The sequence below is a fragment of the Nothoprocta perdicaria genome, unplaced genomic scaffold (assembly GCF_003342845.1).
Source record: "Nothoprocta perdicaria isolate Ctin4 unplaced genomic scaffold, notPer1 scaffold_51, whole genome shotgun sequence".
NCBI classification, from domain to species: Eukaryota; Metazoa; Chordata; class Aves; order Tinamiformes; family Tinamidae; genus Nothoprocta; species Nothoprocta perdicaria.
In genome coordinates this window covers 3,669,940-3,686,748 of record NW_020455766.1, presented here as the reverse complement: position 1 = coordinate 3,686,748, position 16,809 = coordinate 3,669,940, and the positions used below count along the sequence as shown (strand labels likewise).

At 45.8% G+C, this 16,809-nt stretch overlaps 1 protein-coding gene across 1 annotated transcript in view; it reads left to right on the top strand.

The window, feature by feature from the left end:
- LOC112954830 (calpain-13-like) overlaps nt 1-16,303 on the top strand; it is a 34,783-nt gene extending 18,480 nt beyond the window's left edge. The window contains exons 10-21 of the mRNA XM_026048092.1: nt 216-361; nt 2,341-2,501; nt 4,105-4,141; nt 5,587-5,649; nt 6,366-6,423; nt 7,017-7,084; nt 8,792-8,860; nt 9,337-9,415; nt 10,275-10,391; nt 12,294-12,349; nt 13,316-13,368; nt 16,278-16,303. Coding sequence (XP_025903877.1) covers nt 216-361; nt 2,341-2,501; nt 4,105-4,141; nt 5,587-5,649; nt 6,366-6,423; nt 7,017-7,084; nt 8,792-8,860; nt 9,337-9,415; nt 10,275-10,391; nt 12,294-12,349; nt 13,316-13,342 — 881 coding nt within the window. The 3' untranslated portion in view covers nt 13,343-13,368; nt 16,278-16,303. The remainder of the gene's footprint in view (nt 1-215; nt 362-2,340; nt 2,502-4,104; nt 4,142-5,586; nt 5,650-6,365; nt 6,424-7,016; nt 7,085-8,791; nt 8,861-9,336; nt 9,416-10,274; nt 10,392-12,293; nt 12,350-13,315; nt 13,369-16,277) is intronic.
- Nucleotides 16,304-16,809: the final 506 nt, after the last annotated feature.

Sequence of the window (16,809 nt, the reverse complement as noted above, 5' to 3'; positions counted from 1 at the left end):
GGTTGATTAATGGCCAATTAGTTCAACTCCAGATGCCTCAACTCCCTACTGATGATGTAGAGACTGCAGGGCTCTACTGTATCAGAAGCATCTTAGAAAAGGAACTGCATCTTCTTCTGGGTCTATATAAGCAAGATCCGAGACAACAGACTACTAACAGGGCATCTAAGCACTGTTAAGTGACCAATACTAATATAATAACCCTTTCTTAACAGGTGCACATTCAAGGAACCCTCAGTATTTCTTCAAAGTGACAGACTATGAACCCAAAAGCTATAATGTGGTCATTTCACTCATACAAAAATATGCTGATAATACACAGGATGCACAGAAATTGAACATAGGCTTTTTGATCTWCAAGGTAAGCAGAATCAGGCATCATGAACATTTGTTTTCTGTGTGGCTTATTTTACTGATTAATGGAAATGAAGAACTAAATTGTCTCTTGGGCTGTAAAAAAAAAAAAAAAAAAAAAAAGGCAGGCAGGCATTATTTTGAAGTAATTTCTGGTTCCTCAGAAAGATTAGTTGTCTAGCTAGGGAGGGAAAAGAAAGGACAATTCTGTGTTGTTCTTCCTTTGTATTTATTTTTCATCTTTCTTCCCCTCAAATTGATCCTCAGGTGTGTTCATTTAATTTTTCTCTTAATATGTTCCCCAGGATGGGTGAAATTCAGTGAATATGTTAGCTCTGCATGACATGGCCTCCATAGAGTGCTTAGCTCAAGCTCAAGTTAGACTTCCGATTCTTCTCAGAATTGTGACATTTCTGGATGGCAAGGCCAGAAGAAACCATTAACAAGGGCACCAGGATAAGTGTAGGGTACCTGCTTAATGAAGAAACGTAGATTATTGTGCTGCTCTAATCGTGAAAGGGAGCACATCATAGGTTTTAGTAATGTAGTGATACAGTACAGGTCCACACAGCAGGCTATACAGAAAACATTCCCACACTTACATCATGAGAATTGTCATATTGGCTCCTATTAGCTAACCCAGCACCCTGTCCCTGAGAGCAGTAAAGCCAACTCCAGGGTGCATATATGGTGGTATATTCCCTTGATTTATTTCCCAACTTCTCCAATCAGTGCTGCAGGGTAATCAGAGGTGATATCTTTGCCTAGAAGTTTACATGGGTTTTCTTTGCTGGTGCAATTGCAGAGATTCATGTGGCCTGACTCTTCCTCTCTCAACAGCTTTCAGTTGCTGTTATTCATCAGCAACATTATTTATCATTCAATACTTTCTAAGATGCATCAAATCTTTGCTGTGAAGCAAAATGGATATTATCCCTTGGCAGGATGAGAGGGGAATACAGCGCAGGCAAGGATGCAAAACTGAATGGACATATCTGATAGCTCTAGGAAGCCTTTGATTAAATATAGACATGAAACACTAATACATGGCTGTGAGGGAAGTTTAATGTTGTGTGATAGAGCTGAGCAATGTATAGGGCCTGATTCTTATCTCTCACCAGTTTTGACTTCGCTGAGATATTAATCTGCTTCTGCTTTTTACCAGAAGGAATGTGTAATGAGACCCAAAAGTATAAAAGGATTTTGTGCTGTTTATTTCTTTGCGACATCACCCATTTCTATCAGCTGAAGATCTGACCCAAAATGCTTGGCAGTCTGCACACCTCCCAAACTCTGTAACAGTAGTCATCTTTTTTTCTCCAAGAATAGCAGTTTTATGTTATTTTCTCCCAAAGGCATGGCTCATAAATAACTCTGCCACGCTGTATAACCATTCTAAATGGAATTTATACACGCTGATATATTTTGGGGAATATGTTTAGTAAGGGTTTTTTATTATGCTATCTTTACATGTCATCATGGTAATAGCTGTTACCTTGTATTTGTTTCATCTCAGCAAAAATACTGGAATAACAGACGAAAGATCAGGTTATACTGTTTTCTTGCCACACTTTCTGGAAGCTTTGGACTGAGTTTCTTGAAGCATTGTCATTTGGATGAGATGCTTTGTGAGGTCTCTGACCACTATTGGTCATGCTATGGAGAGTTCTTGTAGCTGTATTCACCCTTCATTCCTTGATGAATGAAGGAACTCCGGACTGCTGAATGTTAATTGAAGTTGACTTCAAATCTACTCATCCACATTTTACCTTCTATTTCTTTCACTTGTTTTCCACCCTTGTGCAGTTTTGATGCATCCTGGGATAGAGGCTGTATCCTAGGTGCTCTTGGCCTGTCACTGAGGAGGATAAGGCATCTTAGATGCAAGGTAGTTTCAGAGATTTGTGAGAATGCAAGACTGCTATGAACGCACTTACTGACRTAGAGGAGTAGACAGACATAAAATTTTCTACATTTTTCTTTCAGGAGAACTCCGGAGTTCTAAAACAAGACTTTTCCCTAGCCAGAGATGTAACCAACCACTTTATCCTCAGCCCAGGAACTTATGCTGTCCTTCCTGTTGCATCAGAAAACCAACCATTTGAATTTCTTCTACGAATTTTTCTGAAGAATCAAGACTACAATGAGTAAGATGATACTAAGTATTCCTCATAGGCCCCAGGCTTACAGTGTCCTGAGATTTAACAATTTAATGTCAAGATAACAAATGTGTCAATTTGCTGCTAACATTCTCTATAAGGGCATTGGGAAGAGAAAGCTGTGTTGAGGGGGGTCAGATGTATACAATTAGAAGTACAGGAATGGCCATTGCAGAACAGATAAACAGCTCATCCACACTCATCAGGGGTTTCATCTTCAATGCAAAGAGACACGGTTGCTGGGGCTCACAAGTGAGCAATAGATATAAAATATGTCCTGCCAGACTTGTGGTGAAATCGCTCTTTAATGAAAGGAGAACTGAGAGCTTGTTTGTCCTAACAGTCAGTAAATAGAGTCATAACTGCTGTGCCAGCTGAACCCCGTAAGGGTCCTCAGGTCCCCACTCTCCTCGGGGTGGTAGGGAAGCAAAGCCCAGGGAAAGGCTGTGATCCTGTGAGCCAGTCGCTGTGGGCAGTTTCATTGCACARACTGGCTGGTAGGACTCCCCAGCTATGAGAGGTAACTTAATTATTGCCAGATTTTTATGTAAACATTTGCTTGTACTTTATCTAAGGAGGAAACCACAGCATTTAGTGTTAACCAATTAGTTTGAGCATCAGTGACACAGTGGTTTTCCTTCAGTAAGTTTTATTATGGAGGTGATAAGAGAGCTTACCTCATAGACCCATATCTCCAGAATGAGATTGGTTTCTGGGCATTGGCCTCTAGTAAAAATATCCCAGAATCAACTCTGACACCTGCTTAGTTATGGAAAGCAAACATGAGAAGACTGTCCTTTGGACTAGGCTCACTTCAAAATGATGATTCATGCACCAGACAGCCCAGCCCTGGGAGGCAGCTTTTTCCAGGGCAGCCTACAACTCTTACATATGGTCATGAGCAAGCTCCAGGACAACTCTGCAGAGAATCTCAGTGGGTGCCTCGGATAGTACTGCGAGTCTGGGCCTTGCTCTTCAGGCTGCCTCAGGGCACCACAGGAATCCCCTAAGGTGCTAGGCRCAACAACTACTTGTAGTTGAGGCACCATGCCCTCTACTAAGGGGAAAGGAGGCTGAGCACTAAGTGATGAGAGGGTGCTCTGGGGGCTACCATCATGTTCACCGTCTGGTGGCTGGTGCCCCACCATGAGCTGGAGGAATTGTAGGAAAATCTGCAGGCCTCTGGCTTGCCTAAACTCTTCACTGAAAGCAAACCTCAAATGTTGAATGCTGCTCCTGAGACAGCCTCTGTAGAAGCTCTAGAAATGATTCCCCAGCTGACTATTGTGTAGGCTGCAAACATTCAAAATACCTTGCCTCTTCACAGCCTGTGTGCTCTTATTCCAGATTTCTTATTCCAGTGTTTGATTTTATTTTCATGATTGTTAAATGAGGTAAAAGGAAGACAAATGATGTGAGGTTGCATAGGGAAACTTAGGTGGGATACTGAAGGTGTGACTGAACTGCATCAGCTTGCTGGACTGCAGCCAGGAAGAGTGGTCCTGTTGGTGTCTGTCTCCTTCCACATCTGCAAATCAGGGTGCCAGAAAGGCTGTTCTCCCCAGCTGTGACTCTTGTAACTCTTTTCTAGGAAGCCAAACTACCTGCCCAGCCCAGTGTTGCCAAAGGTAAGAGGCTGTGCAAACTAATCCATATATTGGACTGGTGGTGGTGAATGATTGCCAGAGAGCTACCATGACCAGTCATTAGCCAAACTTTCTCCCCTTCCCTTCCCCGTACACCAGCAACCGCTCTACCCTGGTCTCCTTTCACCACTTGGTCTCTGTCCTGAGTTCAGCTTGGGCACCCTACCCTTACTTTGCTGTGAGAGAGAGGCCAAGAAGGGTGCTTCCTGGGGAGAAGGGGTTCAGATCAAAGTCTTCCTCTTCACACCTGCCTCTTTCATATTGTTCTTTCTTAAGGAAACACAATTTATACAGTCATTCTGTCAGTCTGTCTCTCCCACCCTGCAACCCATCAATCAACCAAACAGTGATGGGGAGAGTCTTTTCAAAGACATTAAATTCTCTCAGGATCTGTAAAGCGAGTATCCAATGAGAAGACATGGTGGGGGAGACTGAGGAAAAATCCACAGCGTGAGTTTGACTCTTCAYAGAAAGAAGGCACACCTGAGGGAAGGGGCCTACCTGTTCTCCCTGTCAATACGGCTTCATTTAGAGCTTGCACTTTATTAAGCAGAGCAGTCCATGCCCCAGAAGGATTTATTCTGATTTTCACCAGTATATCTTCACAGACCTAGAGGAAATTACACCTGAAAACTTGAGTGAGCCTAAGTCTGTTCAGCAGAGATTGAGGCTATTCAGTGCTGCTGTCCTCCTGGTGTCTGCAGCTAGATTTGCTTGCAAACCTGTGCCTCTGCGTGGACTGTTAGTTATAGTAATACAGCCTGAGTGCTGATCCTTGAAGTCAAGATCTAAAACTGCTTCAGGAGAAGGAAAAAAACGGGTCATTTTCCTTTGATTCGTTTTCCAGCCTGCAATTAAGGCCCATTAGTGAGGTAATGTAAACGGTGGCTTCTTATCCTTTCTACTAACTAGCTGTCAATCTTCTTGGCACATGTCCTTAACGAGCATTTTACCTTGGACAAGCACAGCACCTATTGCTTCTGTTCTTGCCCAAGCAAGTGGGCCTTGCTGGTGTGAATTATCTCTTAATGCACTTGCCTGAGAAAGGATTATAGGGTGAGGATCACGACATTTTACCAGCTTTTTACCATTTCCATCAGGAGGTTTYCCGCCTCTCTCGCATGTCCCAGGGTTGCTCAGGTCAAGCTTGCCTTAGAAGGGGGCCTAGAAAGGAGTAGAGATGGGAAAAGTCCACAGCTGCTCTATTTTTTTTGTTCATGTTATTATACTCTTCTAGGTGCATCTTCATGTGTCTTGAGCCGGTGGTCTCAACTGAGGACTGCCAGCAAAAATCAGACCTCATATCTCTAGTCTCACTTATTTCCTTGCTGAACTCCATTCCACCTGTTTTCTGTCATCCTCCTCAGGTCTTAAACTGCTCCCTGAACAACTCAATTATTTGTGTGGTTCCTTTTTCTTTGATCCAGGAGGAACCGAGAGTCGACCAAGACAGCTCCTACAAGACTATCTTCCTAAGATATGCTAATCAGGTACCTTATTTGCAACAGCTTGATGAAAAAAATAAAATGCAAAAAGACATGTGGATTTTTAAAAGAAAAAAAATCTCCAATATTCATACCCATCTGTTTAGATTTTTAAGGTTTTTTTTGGGGGGGGAATGCCAAAATGCCCAGAGGAAAAAAAGGAACACTGAGCTGGAATAGGTTGTCTAGACCCATATATGAGAGGAGGAGTTGAGATTTTTGGTGATGCTGGTGGTGGGATTGCATGTGTGCATTTTTTGCCTTTGGTTTATTTCTTTACCAAAAAAAAAAAAAAAAAAAAAAAGGCAATTAGAAAGTCCTGGCTACTCCCTCCTCTCCTCAGCATCATTTTCCATTTATCTTTACGGCATTTGGAAACCAGACATCAGTCAGTGTTTAAGTAATTGATTCCTGCTCTTTCTGAGCCAAACTGGTGTGTTCACAGCGATGCTTTTAATGGTTTAATAAACTGTTATAAAGGACTCCTTGACTTAGTCAAGAGRAAAAAAATCGCTGCCAAAAGTCTTTGCACAATAGACCTCTTGCAGTTAATAGTTATATCAATGCATTAAGGTGAAAATGACACCGACTGTCACACTGAATGCGCTGCAAGTGTCTGCCGGAAAAGAAGACAGTGCCCGAGTGAAGAAGTTTGAGACCAAGATGAGGCAGGAGAAAACCTTATGCTCACATTCTTCTCTTCCTGTTTTATTCTGCATTAGGACTCGGGTATTGATGCCTCACAGCTGCAACAACTCCTTAATGAAGAGGTCCTGCAAGGTAAAGCTTTTACAGCCCAGCTAATGCCTTTACACGTTTCCCTATCCTTCTTCTTGTGTAAATTAGAAGATTTAGTGGTGTCCTGATGCTCTTTAGAAAATCTTCAGCATGGCTTATTGCACTATTGCAGCCTGAAGAATGAGGAGCTCCTCCACCAGGGCTCCTTCATGCTCACAACTCTTTAGTTTTATTCAAAAAAGAGAAAAAGGAAAAAAGAAAGCATCATTCACATGAAGTGGGCGATGCAACCCAGCCTGGGTGCCAGAAGGCTCTTCAGTGCATGGCTGCCAGCAAGATCACGTACTTGTGCCTGCACAACTTGCACCTTCTCCCCACACTCTGCTCTGCACTGAGCGGAGCTTTGGAGGCTTTTTCCCCATGACATGGTGCCTGCCCTACCCCATGTTGCCCTTCTTGCTGCTGACTCTGAGCCTGAGTGAGGTCCCAGAGCTTTCCAGGGACGTGATCCTTCAGCCTGATGTGCCATTTCCCTCCAAACAGTGACCTGGAGGTAGAGCTCACCCCAAGGTGCAATGGTGCCTCCTCAACTCACCCCACTCCRCCTGTTTTTCCCGTTTTGTCAATCCTTGCAGACGAAATGGCCAGCCTGGGAGGAAGATTCAGCTTCGATTCGTGCAGAGGCATTTTAGCGCTGATGGATGTATCCTTTCAGCAGAAGCAATAAACTTCCCCAGCACTTCCCATCCTTGCCTTGAGTTATGGCTGAGCTGAGCATCCCAGCGTGAGAACCTGCAAGTAAATATTAGCCACAAGCCTCAGTAAATAACCGCCCCAGGGTCTGTGCAGGACTTGGCCACACGTGCCCTGGCTCTGAGAGAGTCTCTGCTGAAAGACTGAGGTGAACCTCCAGTCTGGAACCTACCGCTATCCCTAGGCACTGTCCTCGGATTGCCCCGCTGAGGTTGGCGAACCTTGGCCTTGGGGTCCCAGGTAGAGGCTGGAGTGAGGAGGCAGCGCAGGGCCCGCGTGCAGCTTGGCCCTCTCACCACATCTGCACCCACAGCTGCCCGGGGAAGCCGCGGCACTGCCAGCATCTCCAGGAAACAGTGAGGTCAACGGGAAGGCTCTGTCACTGCTGAATCACAGGCATGTGCCTGGCAGGCTATTTATCCTGTTGTGTGAGCTTTCCCTAGTTAGATGGATCGCGGAGGCTTTTTACTGTTAACAAGACAACATTGGAAATACATTGCTAGCTGTTGTAGAACAAGAGGGCTTCTTGATGAAAACATAAATTCTCCCTGGTGTGTTTTCTCTCGCTTGCTTGCTTGCTGTCTCTTTTCTTCTATGCCTTAGAATAACTTTGAGACATTTTCAGCCCTTTACAAACTGCCAGTGAGTGAATAAAAATGACCAGCAGTGCCTCTCTCTTACCAGCTTTCTTGGTGTTCCCAGAAAAGAAATCTTCCCCTCTTCCTGAAGCCCTTCTTGTCTAAGAGGACACTGAATGCATAGCACGTGCAAGGAGCTGGCACAGCAACTGCTCTGCTTTAATTCAAGATGGATTTTTCACTCTCTAGGCTGCTTACAACCCATATACAGCGTGACCTATCCTGGCCTGCAAAGACGGGAACAACCTTTCTCAGCCAAGTTTCATGGCAGTGACAGTGTCTGCTTGTTCTTCACTGGAGATGAGCTTGGCTTTCTGAGATCTTTTGCCACCCCAGCTGCATAGGTGAAGTGTTGCATGCCTGCCTAGGACTCTTAGCTGATGTACAGAGGTGATGATGTCCCAATATATGTCCCTCAGAGCAGCCCAGAAGGAGTCTGTTGACACTGGTCTATGGCAAGGAGCTATTTTATTGCTTATAGCTCACAGGCTGCCAGTGACTACTGAGAACAGGGGTGAATATCAGTCTCTCCATCTCACCTTCAGTGCATGCTCTGCTTGGAGGATCTAGCCAAGGTTAATCCTATGCAGCTTGGGGGATCAAGCCAAGGTTAATGCTGTGCTGCCTTATGCACAGGGACACTGCAAAGTGCTCCAGCTACATGGGCCTGGAGCACTGGGTCTCCTTCCTTCCACAGAGCTACCGGGCCTCAGTGTCTACATGTAAACCAGAGCAAGCACTGCAGGATTTGTTGTGCTTAAAGGCACCATACAAATACAAACAAATCAATATTTATGAGCACAGATGTTAGGAGCTGTACACTGTGCCAAAAAAAAAGGTGAGTTTAAATACAATCGAGAGCAGAAAAGCTCTTGGCACACACCGTGTAACAAGCAGCAGCCACTGCATCTTTTGGCTCCATTTACATGCATGAGGCTGAGTCCCAGGCAGCAGCTGGGGCAGTGCGGACAGGCAGGTGCAGCTCTCATTAGTGGCTCAATTCTTAACCAAACACACAGCTCAACTCCAACGGATGGCTCACGCTGCAGGAGTTCGGGAGCCTCTGGAGGCGCCTGGCTAAGTACACGGTATGTGAGGGCTCTGCCCACACCGAACCCCGAGCGTCTCACGAGCAGGGTGCCGGTGCTTCATGGTACCAACAGTCTGAGGGGAGACATACTACAGGGGCTGCGCAGCTCAGTGGGGCCCATTTCCAGTGTCTCTCACCACACTAACTGACCATTTTTTACCTCTGCTTTTTCCTTGCTCCTTTCTTTCTATTAGACCGGGATGTTGCCTTTACACCTGGRAAGTACTTAACATGAGAAGCTGAGGAGAGGCTCCCCAGATCCTGTGTCTAGCAGTGGGTTGGGACTGCAAGAAGTCATGGTGTAGTGCTCTTCCTCCTAGAAAAAAATGCACTTTGTGATGGTCCATTTAATCTGTTGCATTTACTTATAGCCTACTTATTAAGGGGGGGGAAATAACCTCCATAATTAGGTGCAGTAGTAAATTTGGGGAATGCTGATACAGGCTTAAAATGTGTTTTTATGCTGTTTTTCAGGATATTTTCAAAAGGGAGGACAGAAATCGTTATGGATTTCTTGATGCCTCAGAGCTGAAGAGGGCGATACGTGCAGCAGGTATGTCCAGATGTGCAACTTTTTTCCCTGTGGCGGTGTAGGAGAGGCTGAAAAGGGAAAGGAGGAAGAAGAGAGAGCTTCTTGGACTAGGTGGTCTCCAGAGGTGCCTTCTCACCTCAGCCCTTCTGTGCTTCCCTGCCAAGCAGCCAGCAAGTTCTTGAAGGAAAGCGCCAGCACGAGGCTGTTATTTAGTTTGTACTGACCTCTGTTGGCTACACTCACCAAGGCTGAAAGCGTGAGGAAAACTGAAACGTTTGGCCTGCTCTTGCCTTCTCCTGAGCCAGGCATCCGCATCTGGAGAGGCCTTTGCAGCCAGAGCCAGCAATCCAACAGATGGGGAATGCAGGGGGAATAAAGTAACGAGAAACAGCAGGTACCTGAGACATGTTTTGGCAGCTGAGAGGATTTAGACTTCACTCTTGCTAACTGAGGTTACCTAAGAAACATTGCCAGGTGAACAGATTACAGGGCAGACGTATCCTAGGCCTCACCGTGCCAAAGCATCCCTGTTTTACTAGCACAGGGTGTGATTTTAGCAACTCTGGAGAGGTGCTTCACTGAAGCCTGCTCTTCACAGAACTCAATATATGTCCATGGCCTTGAAAGAGTTAAAAAGGAATAATTGCTCACTGTTACAGGGGTCCTTGGCAGTGATTTTGCTTTGCATGTCTACTTAAAAAACTTTTAGGAAACTTAAGTGGCTTTTCTGGCCATCACTCCAGCAGCACTCCGCAGAAAATTTCTCTTGTTCAGTAAATCAGTTTTAAGCGTTGACAGTGCTGTGCTCACACTTGGAGTGAGGAGAGCAAGCGGTGGTGCCCCTGTTAGCACTGCCCTCTCCTCCACGTCCTGCGTGCAGGTCTGCCCGTCAACCAGCAGCTCCTGCGGCTGCTGGCCCTGCGCTACGGCGATGCCGCCGGCAGGATCGGGCTGTGCGACTTCATCTGCTGCCTGCTGCGCCTGGAGACCATGACCTGTGAGTCCTGCTGCCGGGGAATCTCCTCTGCTCCTTGCTCTCCTTGYTCTTTTCTCCTTTTCTCCATTTTAAGGGAATTGAGTTATGCTTTGCAAAAAACATGATTTTTACCATTATTATTACAAGCATTTTGACTGGAAATGCAGACACTTTAAGAACCCAACAGTTGCAGCCTTTGGAACGAGCTGGGCTTTAGCAGTGCGCTGAAGTGAGCACTCCGTTTTTGGCCAGTTTTTGTTCTATCACYGATATTTTATGGGCCACTAGCAGTTAGGGTGAGCAGCACTGCTCCAAAATGGCATTTTGAGGGGGTGCAGCAGAGGCAGATGAGAGTCAGTCTGTTTTCTTATTTTAATACTTTTTTTCCTTAAAAAACAGATGGCTTTTAAACACCCATGTTTCCCTTATTATGTATGTCACTTGCTGCAGACAGAAATTCTTACAGCTGAAGCAGTATTATAGCAGTATCTCTCTCTTTTTTTTTCCCATATTAAAAGAATCCTCTTGCATACTACGTGCCAGTATAAAGACAACTCCTTTAAATCCATTTGGAAAGGAATCACTGAAAGTTTCATTGCTATCTGTAATGAGTATCTGAAATTGTTCTCAAGTCTTTCAGTTATCACTTTACAGAGAGTTTAATGTGGAATACATTTTTTTTTCAAACTTTTCAAATCATTGTGAATAGGCTTTTTACAGGAGAGGATAACTGTGCCAAACGGGAATAAAAGGTAGTCCACCTTTACGATGATGTGAATGCAGCAGTAAAGATAAAATCTGTCCCATTAAATCATTGCTCATCCTTTCAAGATGGCCAGAGATGAGACCCAAGCCAAAAGCAGCAGTAGCTTCTTTGCAAAGTCTGTTTAAGTGGAGGAAAGGGACTAGTCAAGGGACAGTTACCCGTTTCAGCTCAGCTGTAGGTAGCTCCATTGGCTGTGAGCACAGGATATTTTCCTATCCTGAGAGCATAGTGGGCAGCAGGCTGTGGTGCCCTGGCCCCACGCCTTCCTGCCACCCTTGTGCTTTACCTACAGCCAAGCAGGTGCTGAAATATTCATGCTCTTACAATCATTTTCCAATCAGAGCAGGAAAGAGGATCCTGGAGAGGAGCCCGGTGAGCCTACGGAAATGCCTCCTTCTAGGATAGGCAGATTGTAATTTGGTTCTCCTTTTTATTGCTGTTCATAACAGCACATTTCCAAGTGAAAAGTAATTTCAAAATAAATAAAAAGAACTGAAAACACTGCGTTTCAACTTTATCCAAACACTTGGATTTGAATGTTTCTCCTAGACAAACTGAAATAAAAAAGTGCTCATAGAATATCAATATTTGGATGGGTTTGAGTTTTCTGGCTGCAAAGTATTCCATCAGAAAACTTTCAGCAGCGATAATTTCCAAGTCTAGATGAATAACAGCAGCATCTGCATTCATATTCCCTAGKAGAAGTTTGCAAGGCATACTAATGACTGCGAGTGCATCGCTCCATGGGGCATGCTGTGATCACTCACAGCCATGGAGGATGGAAAAGGACCAGAAGAAAGTTGTTCCATGGGAAAATGGGTTTGGTTACTCTTCCTTTCTCCTACCATTCTTCAGGCTATAGAAACAACCCATGAGAGAGAGGCAGCTGGCCACGTTGGCTGGAGCACAGAGCTGGGGTGTTGTGTGCTCAGATCCATGCCTGGGAGGCCTTGCTGCACCCCGTGTGGCTCACATCCCACTGTGATCCCAGGGGAAGGMGGAGGGGGGATAGGGCCACCCCAGCACAGGGACATGGTGAGGTTAGGCAGTGCATGAGAAAGGCCAAGTGCAGCGGGGCCTCCTGGCTCTGTGCTGCAGCTACTCCCAGCAGCTTTGTGTTCCTCCTAGACCCACGCTCTTCTCTATCCTACCTCTAGATGCATTTCAAAACCTAGCAGAGGGTGGAACTYGGCTTTCGATGACTGCAATGAAGGTAAGGATGCATCTTCCTTTGATGTCCCTTCTCCCTTGCCTGCCTCTTTTCTCTTTCCAGTTGCAAAGCAAGATGATGGAGCGGGTTGGTGGGAGAGATGCAATGCCAGTGCCAGGGATGCAGCTGGGAGAATGGCCATGGACACTGATAGGGGCCAAGTATCACCTGCCCAGAGATGCATAGTGACAGAGAGGAGATCTTTCCCCAGGAGCAACCGATCTGGTTGGGCAGCCTTGTTGGGTACATGCAAGGCAGTGTTGGACGGGGACTGGCTCCGCAGCTTAACAAGGTCTCCTCTCACCTGTGCCAGCCTCTCCTTGCTGTGATCCCAGTGACTTTGAGGGAACGACAAAACAGCTCAATGCCCTCATTTCTTCCTGCCCATCTGTTAACTTTGGATTGTGAAGCATCTTGGTTTTAAAAGAAAGAAATAGCAGACAAATGCTCACTGCTGCTGTCTGTCTTAAAAGCACAGCCTGAAGGATAGCTGGCGGAACAAGGATACATCAAGCTTTCTATCAGCTAGTCTGAACCGAGAATCCTACTGTGCACCATGTTGATATGCCCAACTGCTGCATTTTATCAGCCTAGAGACTGTTATTTGACAACACAATATTTAAAAAGAAGGGCATTTTGTTCTTTCCTAAAAAAAAAAAAAAAAAAAAAAAAAAAGCAATCTTACCAGCTGCTGTTTAAAGGATGTGTTTCGTTTCGTTCAGTAGTGTGGCTCTTAGTTCATTGCTTCTTTGCTGCACCAGGAGCCGAGTCTGTTTTCCATGCATGGAAACTAACATATGGAAAATCTTCCTGGGTCTGAACTAGTGAGAAAGCAATTTCCAAACCCCTAACCCATTTTGCACAGAACTGGAGTGCTGCAGTCACTATGGCCCATCCTTGAAAGCGCTGAGGTACGTGCCTGAAGCATCCCTGTAACATCATATGCACCTTTCCTTCTCCTTTTTGTAGTGGCTGACTCTCGTCATGTACACCTAAAAGAAAATCAAGACTCAACAGAGCTGGTAAGAAATCTCCTTATTACTATGCATGCTTAGCACAAAGGAGTTTCCTCACAGCAGCAGCCATGGATTTGGCCGGGGGGCTCTACAGAAGGCTCACCCTGGGAGGAGAGTTATTTTTAAGAGAGAGGAAGCCTTCAGCTACAGCTGGAGTAGGGCTGGCAGGAGCTGCCGAAGGGAAGTGAGGGCAGGGAAGAGAAACAGGCTGCGAGACACTTTCCATCTGGATGATAGGGGAGCCTGTAGGAATGCTAAACATGTTKCTACTGTTATTTTTAGGATTTTACATAAGAATTTGGGTTGAGAATGGAAAAAAAAAAGGTTAGAGTACTAGTTAGAGTGTGGGAGCAGAGGGGCTGCCAAAGGCAAGGAGGGATGGGACCTTCCTTGTGGCAAGGCAAAGGAGGGCTGGGATCACCAGATAACTGGTGATCACTGAGTGCCCTTGGCAAAACATCGTTTTCCTTATCAACTATGCTTGAAAAGTGAGTAAAAAACAAAATAAAAAATTCCTTATTCTGTCACTGCAACCTACAGACTGCATCCAGATGAGCTTTTCTTTAGAAGGGAATTATAATAGTAAATAATATTTTAAAAGGATCTCTGGTACCACACACCCTGTTTTTGAAGGCAGCTGAAACTGGACACTAGTTTTGTCGAGAGGTTGACAAGGAAAATACAGACTCAGGGTGTGAATTGCACTCCTGCAGGGGAAAGCACGATGGATTCAGACCTAAGGCATGGAGGGCTCTTTGCCTCTGCCCCGTGGTTCAGTTCTTGTTCGGATGTGAGGCTGTGGCACCTCCATCTGCTCACTGCTGAGCACACTTCTGCTGAGCTCCATGGCACCGAGTGAGAATTCACCCTTTGTATTCCCAGGACGTGAGCCTAGGATCATGGACCTTCCCTTTGTCTGGAAATCTGTGATTTCCAGAGGTTCCTGGAACAAGTTATTCACTACACAGGACCAGGCCATTGCACCATGGCTTATCATTAGGTTAAATATAAGACTAGAAGGACCTTGTCTTGGGGGATGAAGTTGCTTTAAATTATTGCTTGCAAATGATATTCATAGTCTATTTGCTCTCCTTATTTCCTTTCATGAATCATTCATAAACTGATCATAACTTTGGCAAATATAACATTAATCATAATTTTCACTTAACAGTTTTGAATGAAATTCTGCCTGCAGGGTGTTCAGAAGCAGTCCACTTGAGCAATTCACCAGTTGCTCGCAGCCAGTGACTGGGCAGCTACGGCACATGCCCCTCAGAGGACTGAAACTCTTTAAATTAGAGCCTAACAAATCATCAGTGATGTGGGAAAGCACACCAGGAGTTAACACTCATCAAATGTTTGGAGATTTGAGATATTTTACCGGCTTCCCAGCTTCTTGACATGCCTGGGACAACATGAAGTCAGATAGTCTGATTCCTTGGGAAAGGCTGGTGGTATCTCAACTGCCTTGAGCTGCTCTTAGGTACCAGGAGCGTGTAACATCTACCCTGCTGGCCAGCAGTGATGGGCAACTTCACTGTCAGCTGGTTTGACCCAGTGTGGTGTGGGAAGACCTTGCCACAGTGCCAGCACAGAGTAAAAGTCCTCAGGTTGGCATAGGTTTGCTTTCCTAGCACGTAACACTGCAAAAAGAGGGGGAACATCTGTGTTCGTTTTAACTTCTATTAGGAAAAAAATTCACAGATTCACACAGATTCACAGAATATTTAAGGTTGGAAGGGACCTCTACAGATCATCTAGTCCAACCTTCCTGCTCAAGCAGGCACACCTASAGCATGTGGCACAGGGTGGCATCCAGGCGGGTTTTGAAGACCTCCAGAGAAGGAGACTCCACAACCTCCCTGGGCAGCCTGTTCCACTGCTCTGTCACCCTMACAGTAAAGAAGTTGCTCCTCACCTGGAGACGGAACTTCTTGTGTTTCAGCTTGTGGCCATTACCCCTCGTCCTATCGCTGGCAACCAGTGAAAACAGCTTGTCCCCTTCCTCCCTGCATTCTCCCTTCCTGAACTTATACATATTAATCATATCCCCTCTGAGCCGTGTCTTCTCCAGAGAAAACAGGYCCAGCTCACTCAGCCTCTCTTCGTACAAGAGACGTTCCATTCCCTTAATCATCCTGGTTGCCCTTCTCTGGACCCTCTCTAGGAGCTCCACATCCCTCTTATACTGGGGTGCCCAGAACTGCACACAGTACTCCAGGTGCAGCCTCACCAGAGCTGAGTAGAGGGGCAGAATCACCTCCCTTGACCTGCTGGCAACACTCCTCCTGATGCAGGCCAGGATCCCATTGGCCTTCTTGGCCACGAGGGCACACTGCTCACTCATGGTTAACTTAGTGTCAACCAGGACTCCCAGGTCCCTCTCCGTGGAGCTGCTCTCCAGCAGGTCGACCCCTAATCTGTACTGATGCCTGGGGTTATTCCTCCCCAGGTGCAGGACCCTGCACTTGTCCTTATTGAACCTCATGAGGTTCCTCTCTGCCCAACTCTCCAGCCTGTCCAGGTCCCTCTGGATGGCAGCACAGCCCTCCGGAGTGTCGGCYACTCCACCCAGCTTGGTGTCATCYGCAAACTTGCTCAGGGTGCATTCCGTGCCCTCGTCCAGGTCATTGATAAACAAGTTGAACAGCACTGGACCTAGCACTGACCCCTGGGGGACCCCACTGGCCACAGGCCTCCAACTGGACTCGGCCCCATTTATCACCACCCTCTGAGCTCTGCCATCCAGCCAGCCCTCGATCCACCGCACCGTGCACTCGTCTAGTCCACTGTCCCGGAGCTTCCGTATGAGGATAATTCGTTTTTTAGAAAAAAATATCTTTATCATTAGTGGTTTCTGCTGGCTGACCTCCAGTCATCTGTGTTCTGAACCACTCTCCCTACATCTGTTTTAGGTGCCCATGTTCTTCTCAGCAGGACACAGCCCAAAGCTGCTCCATGCAAGAACTATCAGTGGGGATCTCAGAAAAATCAAACACGGTGAAAGAGTGAGCTGGCATTTTATGTGAACATTTGCTTATATTTGATGGTATTCAGATGTCTGGATAGAAAGTCCTTCTCTGGCACACTGGAATTGCTCTGGAGAGAGAGGATGGAGATAAAGAAACAGGTCCCCAGGAGAACTGGTACTGCATAACTTGCTTAATGGGTTCATACTGCTTGGAAGTGCTGATCATGAGCTCCTTCCCTCATCTTCAGGCAATAAATRTGGCTGATTCTGCTGGATATTGCATGGAAGCCAGGAAGCCATGGAAGCCACTAGCTCCATTCCAGATGAGAGCAGAATATAGCCTTTTATTTGTGAAGTGTGTCTGCTTCTCAGATAACAAAAACAAGTAGGATATAGTTTGATTTGAGTTCTCTCTTAGTTTGTCTCATTTTTAAATGATAGAAGAAAAGGGTGAAGAAAAGGTTCTTATGTTACAA